Genomic DNA, 22,381 nt, shown 5'->3' on the forward strand with positions numbered 1-22,381 from the left:
CATACAGTATCCCATTTTCATCTATCCATTCCTGTATTTTTCTCTTGACTACTTTCTCCAAAACCTTGACAATGACTCCTGATACGCTGATCGGTCGGTAATTTGCAACAGCAGTCTTGGAACCTCCTTTATGCAGTGGAACTATTTTCCCCTCTTTCCACCCCCTTGGGACTAACCCAGTCCCAAGAAACAAAATGGTCAAGGGAACTAACAATTCTTTAGCCGCTTCACGTAAGACTCGTGCTGGTATACCATTAAATCCCACAGATGCATTCACATTAAGGTTTTGTAATATACTATTCACCTCCATTTCATTCACCTCAATTCCCGTATAAGCTATTGGTTCCTGCAATATCACCACCTGGATGATATACTTTTGCAATGTGCTCGTTCAGTAATTCCACTATATCAACTGATTCCGTTACCTCCCTACCATCGGCATTCCTTAAAATCATTCTGCCGTATACATATTTTTCTTTTACTTGCAGCATATCGAAAAAACCATCTGGGATTCTCTTTAGCTTACGTGGCTAATTTCCTTTCATAATCCGGTTTTGTTTTTCTTACCACACTCGTTACCCTTCTGGCCTGTGCTTTATACTGTTCATGGGCCTGCAGGTCACTTTTCTCCTTAAATTCCCTCCACAATTGTTTCTTTTTTTTGCAGCTCAAGCTTAATGGTGTCATTCATCCATTTAATCCTTACCTGATTTACTATCTGGACTCTAGGTATACAGTCAGCCATTACTTACCTCCTTCAAACACTCCTTTACCGCTTCCCATGCACTATCAACCTCCAGCCCTTGCAGTTTTACATGCCATGGCACTGAACCAAGCAATCTCCTAAGCTTGTCATACTTACCAGCCTGGTAATTCCACATGTACCCTTTCTTAATTGAAAATTCCACACATTTAGCCACTTCCTAGGTCAAGACCTTATGATCACTCTCACCAATTGGTGGCAACGTGGTCATATTCATTACAGTCAAATTCTCAAATGCAATTGCTAGGTCAAGCACTCTCGAACCCCTAGTATATTCCATAACATGCTGTCTCGGGTAGTTATCCCTTAATAACTGCATAAAATCAAATTCCTTCATCCCATGTGTCCTCTCTTCCTTCCACTCATTGTGTCTATTATCTATTCCATCACCTGGTCTATAGCAACGCCCAACTGTATATTTTGTTCCACTAGTCTCAATCTCACACCAAATAGCCTCCAATATGCTCTCTGCACTATCCTGCAGTTCAACTTCAATTCTTATTGGCTGCAGTTCATCAGCTATCATCAATAACAACACTCCTCCCCCCAATTCTTTTCTCTCTGTCCCTCCTAAATACACAATACCCTTCACATTCTATCCCACTAGCTATCTTCTGTCAGCCATGTCGCACTAATAACCTATGGCCGGGAAGAGTCAACCAAGGTCACAAATTCTTCCTTCTTGTTCCTAATACTCCTGGCATTAGTATACATGAAGTGCAGAAGCCTGTTAGTCCCACCCCTATCTTGATGCCTTATACTAACTATCTCATTCTGATTTGTTGTCCTTCATACTAGCTCAGGCATATTATACACATTCTTACACTTAACTGCCTCACTGATGTCTGCATATCCCCCCCCCACCCCATAGCTCTAGTTTCCCTGATTCTGCACATCCACTTTCACTTCATTCAGCAACACTTTTTCCAGTCTCCGCACACCAAATCCATTCGGATGCAAACCATCCATCTTGTATAAGTCCTTTCGCCCATCAAACTCACTCCGCATATCCACAAACTCCATACCACTCCTCCTCCTGCATAACCTGCACATACTTATAAACAAAATAAAAACATTAAATATGTCTGAGAAATGTAAAAAGGGGTGCTTAAGGGTCAAAGCTGTATAACTGAGAGGAGACTTCCACATAGCCTTTAAACGAATGTGGAGAACCGGCCAGGGCTTCTGACCTGATGTCCAATCCTCACCTTCTTGTGGTGCACCCTGTTGGGTATCTACCTAACCTAGATACTGAATGAACGAGGATGGGCTGGCAATTTGGGATTTAGCTGATCAAATTGTAATTCTTATTGGCTTAAACCAAATTACAAAAAGATGGTACAACATGACAAAATTTCATGCCGGCTGGGGCGTCACTCAGTTAAACAAGGGCCCCCGTTGTTTTCACCGAGGAACCAGGGTGAACAGCGAAAAGTCAACTATTGGAACAAATCTGAAAAAACACCACAACTCAAATCACCAGAGTTAAAGATCGGTACTATCAACATAAGAAGCCTGAATGGCAAAGAAATGGAGCTAGCTGAGGAATTAGATAAGTACCAGATCGACATAATAGGGGTGACTGAAACAAAAAAGATAAAAACTGGTGAGATCTTTCTAAGCAAATACAAAATGTTATATTCAGGCAATGACAATCAAGGAAAAGAAGGAGTAGCCATTGTATTCAACACTAAATACGAGGCTAATCTTCTTGAATGGCAGGCAGTCTCAAGTAGAGTGATGTGGGCAAATATGAGAATGGGGAACTGGACAATGAGATTTATTTGTGCCTATGATCTCACAGAAGGTTCTACTAAGGTAGAAGTGGAGGAATTTTTTGAGGATTTAGAGAAAGCATCTGACACAATGAAAAAGTAAAAGTTGGTCCTTGTTGGGGATCTAAATAGCAGAGTGGGAAATGATTGTCAGACATTCAAAAATATACTGGGAAAATTTGGAGAAAAGAGCAAAGCTAATAATGGCAAATGTTTGTTGGATTTCTGCTCAGGACATGTTCCAACATAAAAATGTGCACAAATTCACATGGAGAGAAGAGGCAAGAAATAAGAAGAGTCTCATTGACTATGTTATTGTTGATAGTGATGTTTTCTCCCTGGTGCAGGACACCGGAGTGTACAGAGGATTTGAAATTGGAAGTGATCACTATTTAGTCTTGAGCAGGATAAAATTGAATTTCATATTGAAAAGAATAACACGTAACAAAGTTTTAAAGCGAATAAAAGTTGAGCAGCTCTCTGATGTGAACTGCAGACTAAAATACACAAAGATTATTGAAGAAACAATGAAAGAGTTTGAGAACAGGAACCAAACTTTAGAGATTCAGTGGCAAGCCTTGAAGAAAACCTTGAGTGATTCAGCCAGAGAGTCATGTATTGAGGTTGTCTGCAAGGACAGAAAAATCAGAACTCCATGGTGGACACAGCAAGTTAAAGAGGGAGTGAAGGAAAAGAAGAAAGCATATCAAAAGTTTCCGTCAAATAAGTCAGCTTGTGCTCTTAGAGAATACAGAGACAAAGGTAAGAAAGCTAAACACTGTGTAAAACTAGCTAAACAAAAGTCATGGGAGGACTTTGGTAAGAACACAGAAAATAAATATCAGGAAGGTGGCAAAATATTTTGGAGGTTATTGAAGAAGTTTAGAAATGGAGGAAAGAGTACTGTAAAAGGAGTTAGAGATGATAAAGTTAGTGACATGAAAACGGGAGAAAAAGATATTCTTGAATGGAGTAATTACTTCGAGAAATTGCTAAATGAAACAAGCAGTGATAGCACAGCGGTAAAAAACACTCAACAGGGATACAGTTAGGAACACATATCCATACTTGAAGTAGAAAAAAAAACCATCAAAGGCTTGAAATGTGGAAAGGCAGCAGGAGTAGATGATATTCGACTGATATTTATTCGATATTCGTAGATGATAAAAGTCTTGCAGTGGCTGCACTGCATAGTTCAGAAGGCCTGGACAGAGGGACGAATTCCCGATGATTGGAGTAGAGCTCTCATAGTAACCATATATAAAAAGGGAAATAAAACTGAATGTGAGAATAACAGAGGTATTTCCCTACTGAGTGCTCCTGGTAAGATATATGCAAGTATACTTGAGAAATGGTTGAGAAGAATTGTAGAAGAAAAGCTTGGTGAAGAACAATCTGGATTCAGGCCAAACAGAGGCTGTCAGGATTAGATCTTCACTTTACGACAAAAAGTGGAGAAATCATGGGAATATAAGAAAGATCTCTGAGTTTTGCAGATCTGGAAAAGGCATATGATAAGGTGCCAAGAGAGAAGCTATTCAATACGCTACAGTTATATGGTGTCAATGGGGCATTATATCAAGCAATACTTAGTCTTTATTTGAGTTGTAAGTCATCAGTTAGAATTGAAGGAAGCAGAGGAAGATGGTTTAATGTTAAATCTGGTGTGAGAAAAGGATGTACATTATCCCCCTCTGATATTCATTATCTATATGGATCACATTATGAAGGAAAGTGGTATTAAACATGATATCAAAATTGGAAATGTTAATGTCAGCTCTTTGCTTTATGCGGACGATGTTATCCTTATAAATAAATCCGTTATGAGTCTGCAAGATTCCTTGACTAAATTGAATAACTGTTGTAATAGATATGATATGAAGATCAGCAATAAAAAGACAAAGACCATGAAAATAGGCAGAATCATTGAAAATGTCAACTACATTGTGAACGGAGAACCTGTGTAACAAGTAAAACATTTCACCTACTTAGGCACGATTTTTAGTGAAGATGGTAAATTAAATATGGAAATAGACAACAGAATCAATAAAGCTGGTTTAGTAAGAAGTCAACTGAATAAATTCATATGGAATAAGAGAGAAATTAGTCAGAACACTAAATTAGCTGTATACAAGACATTGTTCAAACCAGTTTTAACTTATGGATCTGAGAGCTGGGTCAGAAGTAAAACACATGACCAAAGACTAAAGACCACAGATATGAGAATCCTGAGAAAGATTAGAGGCTTGAACAGATGGCATCAATGGCAATATCATATTAAAAATGAGGATATTAGGAAAGAACTGGACATTGTCAGCATCCAGGAATGCGTTAGCAGATCTAATCTCAGGTGGTATGGTCATTTAAACAGAATGGGTGAGGAAAGATTGGCAAAACAAGTATTCTCTGCAGGTTGGCAGGAAAACGACCCAGAGGAAGACCAAGATATAGGTGGATTGATACAGTACAAAGTGCCTTAGATGACAGAAATATAAGATGTGATAATATTGGAGTCTTGACAAGTAACAGAATGATCTGGAGGAAAATTGTAGATAGGGCTTAAATATTAGATAGGAAGTCAGTAACGATGTAAATTTTTTATGTAGTACTATCATATCCTGTATACTCCTTGAGGGTACATGGCGGGAATTTGATGATGATGAGAAATGTAAAAGTGATGAGAATACATGTATTTACATTGGAAAGAACAGACATATTATAACTATGGGGATTAAAGGTAGAAATTATTAAACATGAAAAAAGGTAATTAGTTTGTAAGCATTGCACATGCATATGAAATGAATGAATCACTGTTAGAACTGTTACAAAAGCTAGAGTTCAATATTAAGCAGGATGTGAAAAGTTCAACCAATGTAATCTATGATGATTTCTGAAAAGTCATCGACACTGCATTGGTTAATAGAAGAAATGGAAAAATTATTGGTAAATTTGATTGACGACATGTAACAATGAATGCTAGTAAGTCTTATGCTTATACAGAAAACCTAAGATACTACTGCATGGTATAAACTTATTTATGATTAAGGAGAGAGAAGAAAAAAACCTGCAGTAGTACTGATTGTACATCCAACATTACACATATTCATAATGAATATGTAATAGTGTTTGTATATATTAGTTTTCTTCCTATTACATATGCTTTTATGTTTATGTACATGATAGGATACCGAATAAACTTTCATTTCTGCAAAGATTTCATTTCATAAGCAGAAACTGTTACAGCGGTATTTTGTCATTTGAAATGAACATATATCTAAAAAATGCATCTTATTTAAGCCCTATTCGACTTGCGTCATTTTTCAATTTGAACGCAAATCTTCAGAATGAATTAACTGTGCAAGTCAAGGACTTGCCATATTTTTTATGTAATGCATAATATTTTGATAAATGTTCTATAAAATTTGTAAAAATATTATGCAAAATCATTATTCAATATTATGAAAATTCTAACTGAAAGAAAACTGAAATTGCATGCCATATAAATATTTATGTACATACATACATCTTCATACTGAGTTGTGTCCAGAATACACACACACACACACACACACACATATATATATCAATTTTTATTTTATGGACTGACTCACCTATACCTAAAATATTTTCCCATAAATTCCTTGCATCCTAGATAGGAATCAAATCCAGATCTTTCCAAATGAGCAGTGCATATTACACTCTTCTTCCAAATTCACTGAGCAGATACATTCAATCTTTTATAAATCTTATTCAACTGGATCACACTACAGCAAACACCAATATAACATACTACTGGAAAGTCCCAAACAAAACCCAATAGGAACAATGCTACTAAAATGAAATTCACTATAGAAAACAATCCATTATACTAAACTATTTTACTATTTTTGTGGTCTCTTCAAGTATGTTGTAGTGAGATTTGAATGTAATCTGTGGCTGATGATTAAAGGAGCACCAATTATATCACTACAACATGAAAATGATTTAGGAAACTCTGACTGGTGTGGATGTGAATAATTTAGATTAAATAATTCTCGTAGAAAGACTTATAGGCTGGTTAAACATGATTATTACTTAAAGAATTCACAATGTATACTAGAATATAAATTAAATAAATTTTTCTTTAATATATATTTCCAATATTTTGGCAGTGTCACATTGCCATCTTCATGGGAACTTAAGATAAAGACATGTGCACTCAGGTACTACACACAGCAAATGAGGAAAGAAGAGATTAAGCTACTGTTTTTCCTCAAGTCCTGATGGTGCACCTTATCGGACTATGTTAGGTATTCTTGGCCATTTGGCTGAAGTTCTCCTGATGTATGTTTCCCAAATTTGGGGCAGTTGCATGCATCCAAATTTGTTGAGGTTCCTAAGGGCTGAGGCTGATTCCATGAATAGTCTTTCATATTTGAACTTGCTGCGGTGTATTACTGTGGCTTTCTTCCACCTCATTCTGTGGCGTGTATCCAGAGCATGATCTGCAAGCCCAGAGTGGCTGTACTGGTGAAACCGGATGTAGTCCTTGTGTTCTGAAATTCTGATATTCGCTGTCCTGCCTGTTTGGCCAAAGTAGGACAATTTACAGTTGCAAGGGACCTGGTATACACCAGGTAGGTCTAAGGAAAGTGGTTGGTCTTTAGTGGAGCAGATAAGGGATGCCAATTTTCTATATGGTCTGTAACAAGAGGTCAAGTCATGTTTTTTTAGGATTTTGGTAATTTTTTCTAAGGTGCTCCAGATGTAGGGGATGGTGATGGATTTAGAGTAATCTTTGTTGTGAAGGGGGGGGGGATTACTGGTTTTAGTATTTTTTGGATTTTTTTTTTGGGGGGGGGGGGGTAGCCATTGGCTGAGAAAGTGTTAAGGATGTGATTTATGTCAGTGGTTAGGGCTTTGCCATTTGAACAGATTAGCTTAGCCCTGTTGAATAGTGTCTTAATAACTCCATATTGTTGTGAGGGGATAGTTGGTGAATGTATCTGCCTGTATGGATGGGTTTTCTATAAACTGAGAAAACCAAGGTTCCATCAGGTTGGAGGGTGACTAGTGTGTCTAGGAAAGGGAGGCTATTGTTTTCCTCTTTTTCCAGGATGAACTTGATTCTGGGGTGTTGGTTGTTTAAGTGTGTTAAGAAGGAGAGGAGTGTATCCGAGCCATGTGGCCAAATAGCGAACACATCATCAACATAGCGAAGCTATATGGTAGATTTTTGTGGGGCGGAGATTAAGCTTTCTCTTCAAAAGTCTCCATAAAGAAGTTGGCCAAGGGTGGGGAAAGTGGCGAACCCATGGCTGTCTCTTCTATCTGTTTGTAGAATTTTCCCTGCCAAACGAAATGCCTGAGTTCATTGTGAACTGAAATAGGGCTGAGATATCAGGAGGAAACCTTAGAGCTAATTCATGCAAAATTTTCTCCCGATATCTCAGCCCTGATGGAACCTTGGTTTTCTCAGTTTGTAGAAAACCCACAAATACAGGCAGATACATTCACCAATAATCCCACCACCCCCTCACAACAATATGGAGTTATTAAGACACTATTCAACAGGGCTAAACTAATCTGTTCAAATGACTAAGCCCTAACCACTGAACTAAATCATATCCTTAACACTTTCTCAGCCAATGGCTATCCCCCTCCCCCCCAAAAAATCCAAAAAATACTAAAACCAGTAATCCCCCTTCACAACAAAGATTACTCTAAATCCATCACCATCCCCTACATCTGGGGCACCTTAGAAAAAATTACCAAAATCCTAAAAAAACATGACTTGACATCTTGTTACCGACCATATAGAAAATTGGCATCCCTTATCTGCTCCACTAAAGACCAACCACTTTCCATAGACCTACCTGGTGTATACCAGGTCCCTTGCAACTGTAACTTGTCCTATTTTGGCCAAACAGGTAGGATAGCAAATATCAGAATTTCAGAACACAAGGACTACATCTGGTTTCACCAGTACTGCCATTCTGGGCTTGCAGACCATGTTCTGGATACATGCCACAGAATGAGGTAGAAGAAAGCAACAGTAATACACCACAGCAAGTTCAAATATGAAAGACTATTCATGGAATCAGCGTCAGCCTTTAGGAACCTCAACAAATTTGGATACCTGCGACTGCCCCAAATTTGGGAAACATACATCAGGAGAACTTCAGCCCAACGGTCAAGAATATCTAACATAGCCTGATAGGGTGCACCATCAGGACTTGAGGAAAAACGGTAGCTTCCTCGCTTCTTTCATCAATTGCTGTGTGTAGTGACTGCATGCACGTGTCTTTATCTTAAGTTCCCATGAAGATGGTAACATGTATTAAAGAAAAATTTATTTAATTTATATTCTAGTATATGTTGTGAATTCCTTAAGTATTTAATAATTAGATTAAATAAGTCAGCAGTCCTAAAGAATGGACTAGTACATAAAGTAAAGAAAGCATAAAGTATACCTTTGCATAATTCATGGATCTTTCCTATAAACTGGCATTATCAAATTTTTTAAAAAAAAGTTTTACAGTTATACAAAAAACCTTTTTCACAATACTTTAAAATTATAGCACAAAATATAAACCTGCATTAATTTTAAAAAATAAATAACAATGGGTATATGCAAAGAAAAGAACAAGTAAAATACCCTCATCAGCAGGAACAAAACATAAATGATAGCGCTGACTTCCAGTCTGTTCAAGACGGGTACTTATACTGCCATTAGGACCATGTATATCTGCTTTTAATTTACCTAATATTAAAAAGAATATAATTAAATTATAAGAAATTCACACTTGTTATGATAACTTGCTTCTAATAAAAAAAAATATTTTGGTCTGTTTTGCAGTTTATTAAGATATTTTGTTAAAATGACTTATATATGAGATTATTTAAATTAAACACTTAATTTTTTTTTTCAAAAATGTAACTAAGCAGAAAAAGTTGTAATATTTATTAATTCTGGCTCCTCTCCATGAAAGTTTTTTTTTGTGTAAACTTATAGCATAGAAACTCTGCTATAGAGACCAGACATGGAATTTTTTCAAACCACTTCAGGCTTCCAATAAGGGGGATGATGAAATTTATTTCCCACCTAAAGACAATAAGAAATATCCATGCGCACAGTGGGATTCAAACCATCAACCTCTTGGTTGGAAAGCAGATACACTGACTACTCGGCCAACCAGGCCAGCAATTTTCTTTTATTTATTAAAATGATTGAAGACAGGAAAAATCTGCAGTTACATCAAATTTGTATAAGGAATAACAGTTGCACTCCTACTCTAATATTCCTTTGAATTGAATTTCAAAAGTAAAATGATATAACACTCAAAAGACATAACAAACTGCTGCAATGCTGATACTACAGCAATTCCTTCACTAGTGGATAGTTTCAATGTATAAGGATTGCCTGAAACAGTTTGGAGACAAGAAGAGAAAGTAATATAGTAATGGACCTCTAGAATCCTGATTATGAAGGCAGACTCAGGGAATGTAGTCTGTAAAATTTGAAAGATAAGAGGAAATGCAGTTATATGAATGAAGCAAAGTTGATAGGATATGTTATCAGATAATAATACAGAACTAGAAGAACAAGATGCAATTATCGGAAGATAGGAGTAGTGTGAAATTTTGTACCTCATGAGAGTGAGGGGCTGGATATGTTGTTAAAGGGAGGGGTGAGTAGAGACAATGCAGTGGCTGAGTGGTTAGAGTACCTGCTCTCAAATCAACAGGCAATGGATTCGAGTCCCATCATGGGCATGGATTGTTTGTCATTGCCTTTAGGCAGGAGATGAATTTCATCACTTTGTGTGAGACAACTGCCCTACTTACTGGAGGCTTGAAAAAGTTCCATGTTTAGTGTCTAGAGCAGTATTTCCCAAAGTTTTTTGGATCATGCCCCACCTCAATGCCTCAAAGATTTTGATGTCCCCCCCCCCCCTCACCGACAATGGTGAGCATTTTGAATATATCAGTGATGAGGTGATGAATGCAACATCATTTTCTAATTGCTCCCCAAAATATTCAAATTGTCCCCCTGTGGGGCGTACGCCCCATGCTGAGAAACACTACTCTAGAGCATCGGTTTCCAACCAGTGGTACACGTACCCCCCAAGGGATATGTGCTAGGCCATTCAGGGATACACGAAAAATAATCAGAGTTCAATCAAAATAATCAGTGGCTGAGTGGTTAGAGTACCTGCTCTCAAATCAACAGGCAATGGATTCGAGTCCCACCATGGGCATGGATTGTTTGTCATTGCCTTTAGGCAGGAGATGAATTTCATCACTTTGTGTGAGACAACTGCCCTGCTTACTGGAGGCTTGAAAAAGTTCCATGTTTAGTATCTAGAGCAGTATTTCCCAAAGTTTTTTGGATCATGCCCCACCTCAATGCCTCAAAGATTTTGATGTCCCCCCCCCCCTCACCGACAATGGTGAGCGTTTTGAATATATCAGTGATGAGGTGATGAATGCAACATCATTTTCTAATTGCTCCCCAAAATATTCAAATTGTCCCCCTGTGGGGCGTACGCCCCATGCTGAGAAACACTACTCTAGAGCATCGGTTTCCAACCAGTGGTACACGTACCCCCCCAAGGGATATGTGCTGGGCCATTCAGGGATACACGAAAAATAATCAGAAATGGCAGAAAAACAAGTAAAGTAAACAAAATGAAAAACATTAGTTATAGAACAATAAATTCAGTATTTAAAAACAGCTACTGGTATTTTAAAAACAAGGGGTACAATTTATAGAAATAGGTTTAAAAGGGGTACACAAGTGGAAAAGGTTGGGAACCACTGCTCTAGAGCAAAGTTTCTGTATCATCTAAAAAATAAATACAAATATAAAACTAATTTTTTTAAAAAAAAAACATTAGGCCACACACAGCACTAATGTACTATAGGTTTACAACCTTTCATTGGTAGGAGTGACCGAAAAGAAGAAGAGCCATACAATTCCATGGTGATGGTGATGTAATAATAATGACATATTAATAGCTTTCCCAATTTTAATACAATCATTTCTTAATTATTTGACCTTCAAATAATCATATCGTGAATAGGTTAATGCATCAAGTGACTTCTTTATGGTGCCAAGTAACTATATCTTCAGTTAACTGACTCTTCAATTCAATAACCAGCAAATGATTTCCTACAGTGACCAGATAATTGAGAGATTACTGTATACCTAAATCTTTCTTCAAAGTTAAATGGTTATGTATATATTTAGTAGCAAACTTGAGAAAATATGCTACAATTCTGAAGAAAAAAATCATGATTTATTTTTATTCTACATTCGTATTTTATATCAAGGTTGTCACCAGAAGTAGTGTATAATTATACATGAGGAACAAGCAACACTATCGCATATCCAATATGCTAACCGCTTAGGCTAGAAAAATAGGGGAGAAAATACATTACATTTAAGTAATAAAAAATAATTCTTACACAAAGTTGTTTTAGCTAATACCCAAAAGAGACATTTTCAGTCTTGGAATATGTACAGCAATTAATAACTGTGGTGTCCCTGGGAGTGAATTCACTGGTTGATTACCATGAGGATACTGCATATCTTGAACATTGTAGATCGACAAACTTGTTTACATTCTAGAATTGCTCATGTTTTTGTGTGTGTGTGTGTGTGTGTGTGTGTGTGGAGGGCTGGAGTCATTCACACTTAAAGTTAGAATATCAATTCCTCTTTTCTCTATATCCAACCTCTATATGTAATAGTCAGTTGTGGGGTAAGTTAACTATATATATAATTTTATTTTGTTTATTGGCTGGTTACAATGTCTTAGATTCATATCTTCAAAGACCAGCAAGTTGTGAATTCCAAAGAATGAGGCTAAAGCTCTAAAAAAAATGTAAATATTTATTATAAACAAGCAAATACACAATGGTCGACAAACTTGTTTACATTCTAGAATGGCTCGTATCTCTGTGTGTGTGTGTGTGTGTGTGTGTGTGTGGGGAACTGGAGTCATTCACACTTAAAGTTAGAATATTAACTTCCTCTTTTCTCTATATCCAACCTATTATGTTAATAGCCAGTTGTGGGGAATAAGTTAATTAACTATATATATAATTTCATTTTGTCCAAGATTCATTAGAATGTATCTTGGAATATATACAGCAATTAATAACTGTAGTGTCCCTGGGAGCGAATTCACTGGTTGATTACTATGAGGATACTGCATATTATTATTATTATTATTATTACGGGCAACTCCAGGGAGTCATTGGACTCATCGAGGGAGGCCCCAAATCATATTCATCACAACTATTTGACATTCATACAGTATCTATCATACCTCGCCTTAAACTCATTCACTGTCACAGCATCCACCACAGACTCAGGGAGCGCATTCCACTCATTCACTACTCTAAAAGTAAAGAACCCAGCTCTAACACCTTTACTAACCACACTTTTGCCCAGTTTCCATGGATGTCCCCTAGTCCTCCCACAACCAGCCCTGTTCTCAAAAATATCTTCTGAATTAATTTTATAGAAACCCTTCAGTAATTTGAATGTCTCAATCATATCTCCCCTCCTCCGCCTATCAACCAATTTTTGCAACCCACAAATCCTCAACCTGTTCTCATACGGTTCATTCCACAGACCTGCTATCATCTTGGTCACTCGCCTCTGGATCCTCTCCACCTCCTCCCCATCAAGAAGAAACCTAGGTGACCAAATCTGAGCACAGTAGTCTAGATGGGGTCTTATCAAGGCTCGATACAGAGGAACAATAACCTGCTTGTCTCTGCTTGTCATCGTATTCTTCAGCAACCAAGTGATTTGATGAGCTGTTTTGGTCACTTTTGCAATGTGTCCCCTAAATTTCAATTCCTTATCTACCAACACTCCTAAATCTCGTGCCTCATCAATTTCCTGGAGCACGGTTCCACCAATGTAGTAAACTGCCGCCAATCTTTTCACCCCAAAATGCATAACCTTACATTTTGCCACATTAAACTGACATCCATTCTCCTTAGCCCAGACCTCCAATCTATCCAAATCATCCTGCAAAATTTTGATGTCATCTGCATTCACTATTGCCCTACCCAACTTCGCATCATCCGCAAACAAATGAACTGTTCCTCTCAGATCATTTCCTATATCATTTATGAACAAATTAAACAGCAGTGGTCCAAGAACAGATCCTTGTGGCACACCACTAGTCACAGGCCGTCTTGTGGACTCTACTCCCGAGTAAACCACTCTCTGATATCTCTCCGTCAACCACCCTCCTATCCATCTCACCAACCCTATGTCCATTCCCATATGCTGCAATTTACTGATTAGAATTCCATGTGGAATCCTGTCAAAGGCCTTGGCAAGGTCCAGTAGAATCACCGTAAACCCATTACCCTTATCCAGTTGAGCCGTCACTGTGTTATAATACGTGAGCAAGTTACTGAGGAATGACCTACCCTTCACAAAACCATGCTGTCCCCGATACAGTATCCCATTTTCTTCTATCCAATCTTGTATTTTCCTCTTGACTATTTTCTCTAAGACCTTGACAATGATTCCTGATATGCTAATCGGTCGGTAATTTACTACAGCAGTCTTGGAACCACCTTTATGCAGTGGAACTATTTTCCCCTCTTTCCACCCGCTCGGGACTAACCCAGACCCGAGACTCAAATTAAACAAAATGGTCAAGGGTACTGACAATTCTTTAGCTGCTTCTCGTACAACACGAGCTGGTATACCATCCAATCCCACAGATGTATTGACATTGAGGTTATGCAATAGACTACTCACCTCCACTTCATTAACCACAATTCCCGTATAATCTACTGGTTTATTCGTTTCTGCAATGTCACCACCTGGATGATATACTTTTGCAAAGTGCTCACTCAGTAACTCAACTATCTCAACTGATTCAGTTACCTCCCTACCATCGGCATTCTTTAAAATCAATCTGCCATGTACATTTTTCCTTTTACTTGCTACATATCTAAAAAACTGTTTAGGATTCTCTTTAGCCTGCATGGCCAATGTTCTTTCGTAATCCTTTTTTGCTTTTCTTACCACACTCGTCACCCTTCTGGCCTGTGCTTTATACCGTTCATGTGCCTGCCGGTCACCCTTCTCCTTAAATTCCCTCCATAGTTGTTTCTTTTTTTGCAACTCAAGCTTAATGGTGTTATTCATCCATTTAACCCCTACTTGATTTATTATTCGGACTCTAGGTATACAGTCAGCCATTGCTTCATGCAAGCACTTTTTAACTACCTCCCATGCACTATCAACTTCTAGTCCTTGCAGTTGTACATGCCATGGCACTGAACCAATCAAACTCCTAAGCTTGTCATACTTTCCAGCCCGATAATTCCACATGTACCCTGTCTTAATTGAAAATTCTACACCTTTAGCCACCTCCCAAGTTAAGACCCTATGATCACTCTCACCGATTGGTGGCAATGTGGTCATATTTGTTACAGCCAAATCCTCAGATGTAATTACTAGGTCAAGCACTCTCTGACCCCTAGTATTTTCCATTACATGCTGTCGCAGATAGTTATCCCTTAATAACCGCATAAAATCCAGTTCCTTCCTCCCGTGTGTCCTCTCCTCACTCCAATCAATGCGACCATAGTTGAAATCTCCCATAATAATCACCCTCCTTCCACCCATTTCTTCTATTTGCTTGTGCATACTGTCACCACCATCTTTTCCATCACCTGGTCTATAGCAGCACCCAATTGTATATTTAGTTCTGCTAGCCACAATCTCACACCAAATGGCCTCAAATGTGCTCTTTTCTCTATCCTGCAATTCAACTTCTATTCTCCTTGGCTGGAGCTCATCAGCTATCATCAACAATACTCCTCCCCCCATTTTATTCACTCTGTCATTCCTGAACACACTATACCCATCACATTCAATCCCACCAGTTATATCATCTACAGTCAGCCATGTTTCACTAATACCTGTAACCTGTGGTCTGGAAGTGCCAACCATGGCCAAAAACTCTTCCTTCTTGTTCCTAATACTCCTAGTATTAGTGTACATGAATTTTAGACCCCCATTAGCCCCAACCCTACCTTGATGCCTTATATTAACTATCCCACTCAGATTTGTTGACCTTATTTGCTCTGGCATATTATATTGATTCTTACATTCAACTGCCTCCATAAGGACTGTATCTCTACTCCCCCCCCCCTAACAAATCTAGTTTCCCTGAATTTGCACATCCACTACATTCAGCAACACTTTCTCAAGTCTTCTTACACCGTAACCATTCAAATGCAAGCCATCCATCTTATATAGATCCTTTCACCCATCAAGCTCACTCCACACATCCATAAATTCCACACCACTCGTCATACATAACCCACGCATAAAGTCATTTGCAATTATAGCCCTCCTTTTAACCACCATATCTTGAACATTGTACACATTCTAATTTGAGAGACAAAAACCTTCAGGTTTCTGAGAGGATAAAACCATGCTACCTCCATATGAAATGGACTAACTCACCTTCAGTTGAAAAATTCAAATAAAAATTCCACTTATCATGATGAGAATTAAACTCAGGATGTTTCCAGTTGAGGGATATATGTCTTGTCATTCTTCCAATATGTTATGAAGCACACCTTGAGTGATTAGTTTATGTTAAAGTATTACTGCAACATTGTTGTAGTGTCCATAATTTTTAAATTAATGAATGTTGATTATGATTACCATGTAATAGTAAAGGAAAGAATAGTCATGAAAATTGTAACTACAGGCTAACACTTTACTTTGCTCATATAAAGAACATGACTAAGCACAGTTCAGATTTTGAAACAATATAAAAGTTGCCTTTACTTCTCTTCTACTATATATTGTCCATCATTCTGAGATGGATGAAGACACCTCATCTGCTATTAAAGGATTTTAGCCAGAAGCTGAAAAGATATACAGTATTGTGCTTATGAAATTTGTCAGACGCACCACTCAGAAGAAATGAATGTATCAACAGATTACAGATAAAGAGAACACATAAGTCTGCTTTAACAGTCCATGACAGCAAACCAAAATTGCTCACATCTCCTAGAATAGTTACATCTAGAAGTTCAAAGAAAGCATAAACAGTGGGCAAATGAATGGCATCTCCAATCAGAGATCAGTGAATTTTGGCAAATTTTGAGTGATCTTCAGCCAGTCCAAATGGTTTTTCAGAGCTCATGTCAGTCCACTGTCTGATAGCCAAGATCTTCTTCATCTTCCTTGTCCTCTTCTTCCCTTTTATAATCAATTGAAGTATCTTATATTTTTCATTACAAAGTAGGTGACCAAGATATGAAGTTTTTCTTCTTTTTATGGTATCTAAAAGTTCACGTGATTTCCCAATTTGTTCAAGTATTTCTTGATTGGACTATTTTGCTTTCCATGAGATTTTTAATGTTCACCTATAACCACATCTCAAAAGCTTCAAGTTTTTTTTATTGATGTTGTCTTCAAGGTCCAAATTTCTGGACTGTACAGCGATACAGACCATACTTAGCATTTACTCATGTGTACTTCTAAGCTCTAAATTTAAATTGTGGTTATACAGTGTTGATTTCATCAGGAGAAAATTTTTTCTTGCCATTTCAATTCTAATTTTTATTTCCATTTCTGGGTTGCATTCTTCATTTAACCAGCATCCGAGATATTTAAATTTTGTCACTCTGTCCATTTGCTTCCCGTTTAAAGATAGTGCTGAATTATGAATTGGTTTCTTACTTATGGCTATGAATTTCGTTTTGGTGGTATTTATTCTTAATCATATTTTTTCACTCTCTTAGTTCACTAGTTCTAGAAGATTTTGAAGATCTTGAATATTATCAGCCAGGAGAACTGTGTCATCAGAATGTCGGATGTTATTGATGATTTCACCATTCACATTATCTCTTCCTTTAATGATTTTTTGAAATATGGCTTCTGAGTATATATTAAAAAGGAGATGTGACAGCAAACATCCTTGATGTTAATGGAGTCTGTAACAACATCATCAATTTGAACAGATGCCTTTTGATTCCAATATCAGTTTTTGATGATCTTAATGTGTTTACCATGTAATCCGATTCTTTTTTAATAACTGAATTATTTTAGTGTGTTTGACTTTGTGAAATGCTTTCTCAAAGTCAATGAAGCAAATGAATACTTCCTTGTTTTGGTCACTACAATTTTGGAATAAGATTTGAGAGCAGAAAGAGCCTCTCTCATTTTCAAACCACTTCTAAAGCCAAATTAGGTATCACTGATGAGATCTCCACATTTTCTGTATTCTTTTTTGAATTATATATATATATATATATATATGTGTGTGTGTGAAGTCTAAATGTGGTGTTTTACTGTAAGAATTTTTAATCTTCTGAATAATGCAGTTTATACTCTGTATATATCTTACATTTTTGTAAACAATAAACATCAGAGAGGGTGCAAAACGATCAGTTATAAATAAATTATTATATTATGCCATGGAAAACAGCCATAAATGCTTGATGATGATAGACCTGCACTAGAGCATTCCTTCCATTGTACTTAATCTTCATAATGACTGCACATTCACAATTGTTTTTAAGGTGATTTATTTTTATTTATTTTATCTGCTGTTAAAAGAAAATCCTGCATCATACAGTGAGCTGGATTTAACAATGCTACCTAATTGAAAGGAGAGCTTCACATTATGTAATGTTAATTTTATTGTCATATTCAAGGAGGATGCATTCTCTTCTCCCCCACCAAATTTGGCTCATCAATTTCTAATTCAGTCAGTGTTACTATTATGTTATTTATTTAGCGTATGGCTCACACATGAAAAGTTACATTACAATAATCATTTATATATATAAACATACTTAAAAACTTAATAGACATATCTACTATAATAATATATAGTACAGTCATAAAAGAGATCTTCAAGAATAGACTATAACTGTATGTCTAGGTTGATTATCCAATTGACTGCACTTGGTGCAGCGTGGATGAAGTTCGACAAGTTTCCACTGTATGCATGTTGGGCACATTCTACTGTAACGATTAATTGTCTGGTGGGGTGATCCACAGTCGCACCTGGATGAGGCCCCATTTGTAAAGGTGATCTGCACATCTGCCATGATTGGTGAGGATTCTGTTAACGGGTAGACCAAGTTTTCCGAGGTAGGTCAAAACCCGAAGGCATCTGTGTTGGGTCCACTAATTCATGGAAGTCCCTTGTTGAAGTGTTACACCAGGCTTTCCACTTCTCCTTCATGTTAAAACTTGTCTCTGCAAGATTTTTCTTGCGGAGACAAGTTTTAACAGTTTTCTGTTAAGATTGGAGGGTGCCTTGACTTTAGTCTATTTATTTCTAGGGGGTGGGATGTCTTTGTGGATTGGGAGATCTTGGGTTTCCATGATTTTTCTGTATTCATGTAGAAGAAAGTTGGATTTGCAGAGGTGTAGAGATGGTATGTTGCTTAGCACTGGGAGCCAGTAGGTTATGTTGTTATTATTATGTTATCTGAATTAAATGATATGCTTTTCACTTACTCTGTGTCTTCAATACATAGCTTTATGGAAGATTATTAATTCATTTAATTAAAAAAAAAAAAATCAAAAGAGTTAGTTATAGATATGGAAAAGTTGTGTCTATATATCCAATCTTATATTTCATTTGATTTTTTGTCTATATATCAGGTTGGTGATTTGTCATCACCATCAATGTCTGTTGATGTCTGATGCTCTTTTCACCATTCTTTGCCATTTCTCTGTCCATTGGCAGGTGACCCAAATCCTGCAAACTCTTTCCATACCACTCTTTCACAACATCCATCCACTTTTATATTGGCTGTCCTCTTCTGTTTATACTATTCATTGTACCAAACATCAAGGTTTGGATCTTTCTACTGTTATCCATGCTGCAGTATGTCCAAAAAACTTCAATTTCCTTCAAATTATTTTCTGCATCTGATTTGCTTTGTAGTTAACTATTTTTATATATATTCTTCGTTTGTTATTATTTGTCATGTCTAATTCATGGAATCTTTCTATAACATGTTCTTTCAATTCATCTCACGGAATCTTTGACCGTTACCTGTGTCTTACAACCATTGAGAGTGATTGTGAATGTGAATATGCATGTTTATAGTAATCTCAGCTTTGTGGCAAGGCTTCACCACTGTTCTTTCTAGATCTTCTATAATGACTATGTCATCTGTAAATTGTTAATAATTAATTTTTATAACTTTATTTACTTTTCCATATCTTGTCCATTGCCTGTAGGTTTTACTTTTCATCATCATCATCATCAAATTCCTGCCATGTACCCTCAAGGGGTGTACAGGATATGATAGTACTACATGAAAAAAATTACATCATTACTAACTTCCTATCTACAATTTTCCTCCAAATCAGTCTGTTACTTGTCAAGCCTCCAACATTATCAGATCTTATATTTCTATCGTCTAAGGCACTTTGTACCGCATCAATCCACCTATATCTTTTTGTTTTTGGTTTTACTTTTTGCTTTTGTTATCCAGAACTTATCTAAATCATGACATGTTGCACTTTTATGTATGTGAGGTTCCAAACCTCTTTTCAAGCTTAGTTCATTAACCATTATTTGCTTTTTTTTCATCCTCTTCTCTCCAAATTTCATTATTTATTTTTATGCTTATTATCAATCCATACTGCTCTCCTTCCTTAACTTCAGCACTGTCTTTCTTGTTTTACATCTTCTTCAATAATGTGGCAAGGATCTGCAAATTGTAAATTATTCATTTTTGTACTGTGAATTGAAATTCACATATTCTCCTTTATGACATTCATTGTTTTTTCCAAAAGCATGATTAAAATGCTTGGGGATCTTGTCTCATAGCTCCTGTTGTCCAAAACAATCTTCCTGTTACTCGACAATTTCTCAGCAGTCTCTGCATTATCACGGACATACAAAAATAGACATATAAGTTCCTGTCCACTTCATAGTATTTGGCCCATGCCACTTTCTGATCTATACTGTTGAAAGTCAAATGCAAGCATGAATATTTTTAATTTTATGCAGAGTTCTCTTCACAATTAATTTTAACATTCATATTTGGTGCACAGTACTCCTTTGTCTTCTGTATCCTGCTTGCTCATCATCTAGATTTTCTTTTTAGTTTTCTTATTTGTCTGTTAATATCATCATAAGTACTTTTTTACCCACATGACTTGTTAGCAATTGTTCTGTAGTTTATGCAGTTCATCTTGTTACCTTTATTTTTGTACATAGGTATTAGAACCAATCTTGTACATTTTTTTGTGTTTTCCCTTCAACTCATACAATGTTATACAACCAGCGTAGTTCATCTATAACCACCTAGCCACCATGTTTCAGCATCTTCTCATCTCATCATTCCCAGGGGTTTTATCATTTTTTCATTGGCTTTACTGCTTTTACAACCTCATTCCTCAGTATATCTGTCTCTCCCATTGTGCTCGGTGATGATATTTTCCTCAAGTTATCAATTGATCTATTTTGGACCTGAATATCTCCCTGTGTCTTATATAATTCTGGGCAGTATTTTGTCCATCTCTCTCTCTCCCATTTCTTCTGTGTTCATCAAAATTTCACTGTTTTTATCTTGTATAGTTCTCTGCTTTTGGCTCCATTTCTTGTTGATGGTTCTGATTCCATTTTGTATACATCTCTAGTTTTGTATTTCACGGTATTTATTGATCTCCTTGCACTGTTCCTCTAACCACTCTCTTTACTTCATTGTGGAAATTGAAGAACAATATATTGTTCTTCAATTTCCAAAAAAATAGCTCTCCTAATCTTTAATGATCTTTTTTATCTTGAATTAGATTTAATGATTTGTGTGAGAACCACCTTTTCTTTCATTTCTCTGAGTTTCTTCCACTGATTCCTTGATTGCAGACACCACATTGTTGTTCCTAATTTCCAGTTCCTTTTCTATAATGGATTTCAGTTCTTCTTTGAGCACTTTATAGCATACTTTCTCTGTGATTTCCTCACTCACTGTCGTTATGTCTCTCTAACTCTGAAATTATCTTCACTTGTCATTTGAATTTCAACTTAGCAAGATGTTAACGATAACTAAACTATGATTCGATTCAATCTTTGCTCCTTGAAACGTTATACTGCTAGAATGATGTGGTCCATCTCTTGCTTACGAGTATCATGTCTAGCATGTTCTTCATTCTTCCATCAGGTGACTTACATGTCCACTTTCTGTATTGCAAATGACCATGTCATGATTCAATGCAAACTGAAGCATTCTCCCCCGTCCCTTATTTTTTTTAAATTTAAATTTTATGTATTTATTTTTTTCAATTTTATGGAGAGCCCATTTATGAGATATTGGTCAATCTATAGTACATTAATACCATGGATGGGTGATAAGGAACTTATTCACATTTGATTTTAAAAGCTATGGGTTGTAGTCCTTGCAAAACACGTGGTGGAAGAAGCCTGTCCCAGCAGCGGTGGAAGGAATAAATGAAGGAGAGGAGAAATTTGTCTTGTTCTGTGCATTTGGAGTTGAAGTGTGAGAGGGTGATGGTTAGGTGCTACATGCATTTGGACAGATTTGCAAAAGTGAGGGAATTATTAATGCCAACTCTGATGAACGGCAGCCATGGAAGTATTTATAGAAGATGCAGGCAGCAGAGATTGAACACTTGTGTAAAAGTGGAGTCTATTAGTGAGAGAGTGGTCGTCAATCAATCTAACTGCTCTTTTCTGTATAGAATCCAGTATTTTCAAGGAACTCTTGTGGCACCACCCCAGATATGAGATAAGTATTCAATGGTTAGGAAGATTTGTGATTTGTATAGGATTAAGAGCTGTTTAGAGTTAAAGTAATGCCTTGA

The 22,381-nt window shown here is 36.8% G+C and overlaps 1 protein-coding gene across 1 annotated transcript in view; it reads right to left on the minus strand.

Moving 5' to 3' along the window:
- jbug (filamin-type immunoglobulin domains fbug) overlaps positions 1-22,381 on the minus strand; it is an 879,391-nt gene that overhangs the window by 104,724 nt on the left and 752,286 nt on the right. Inside the window, exon 45 of the mRNA XM_090401914.1 lies at positions 9,176-9,280. Within this exon, the coding sequence (XP_090258040.1) occupies positions 9,176-9,280 (105 nt within the window). The remainder of the gene's footprint in view (positions 1-9,175; positions 9,281-22,381) is intronic.

The sequence above is a fragment of the Typopeltis vanoorti genome, chromosome 12, assembly GCF_054136105.1.
Source record: "Typopeltis vanoorti isolate ZY-2024b chromosome 12, IOZ_Tvanoo_1.0, whole genome shotgun sequence".
NCBI classification, from domain to species: domain Eukaryota; kingdom Metazoa; phylum Arthropoda; class Arachnida; order Uropygi; family Thelyphonidae; genus Typopeltis; species Typopeltis vanoorti.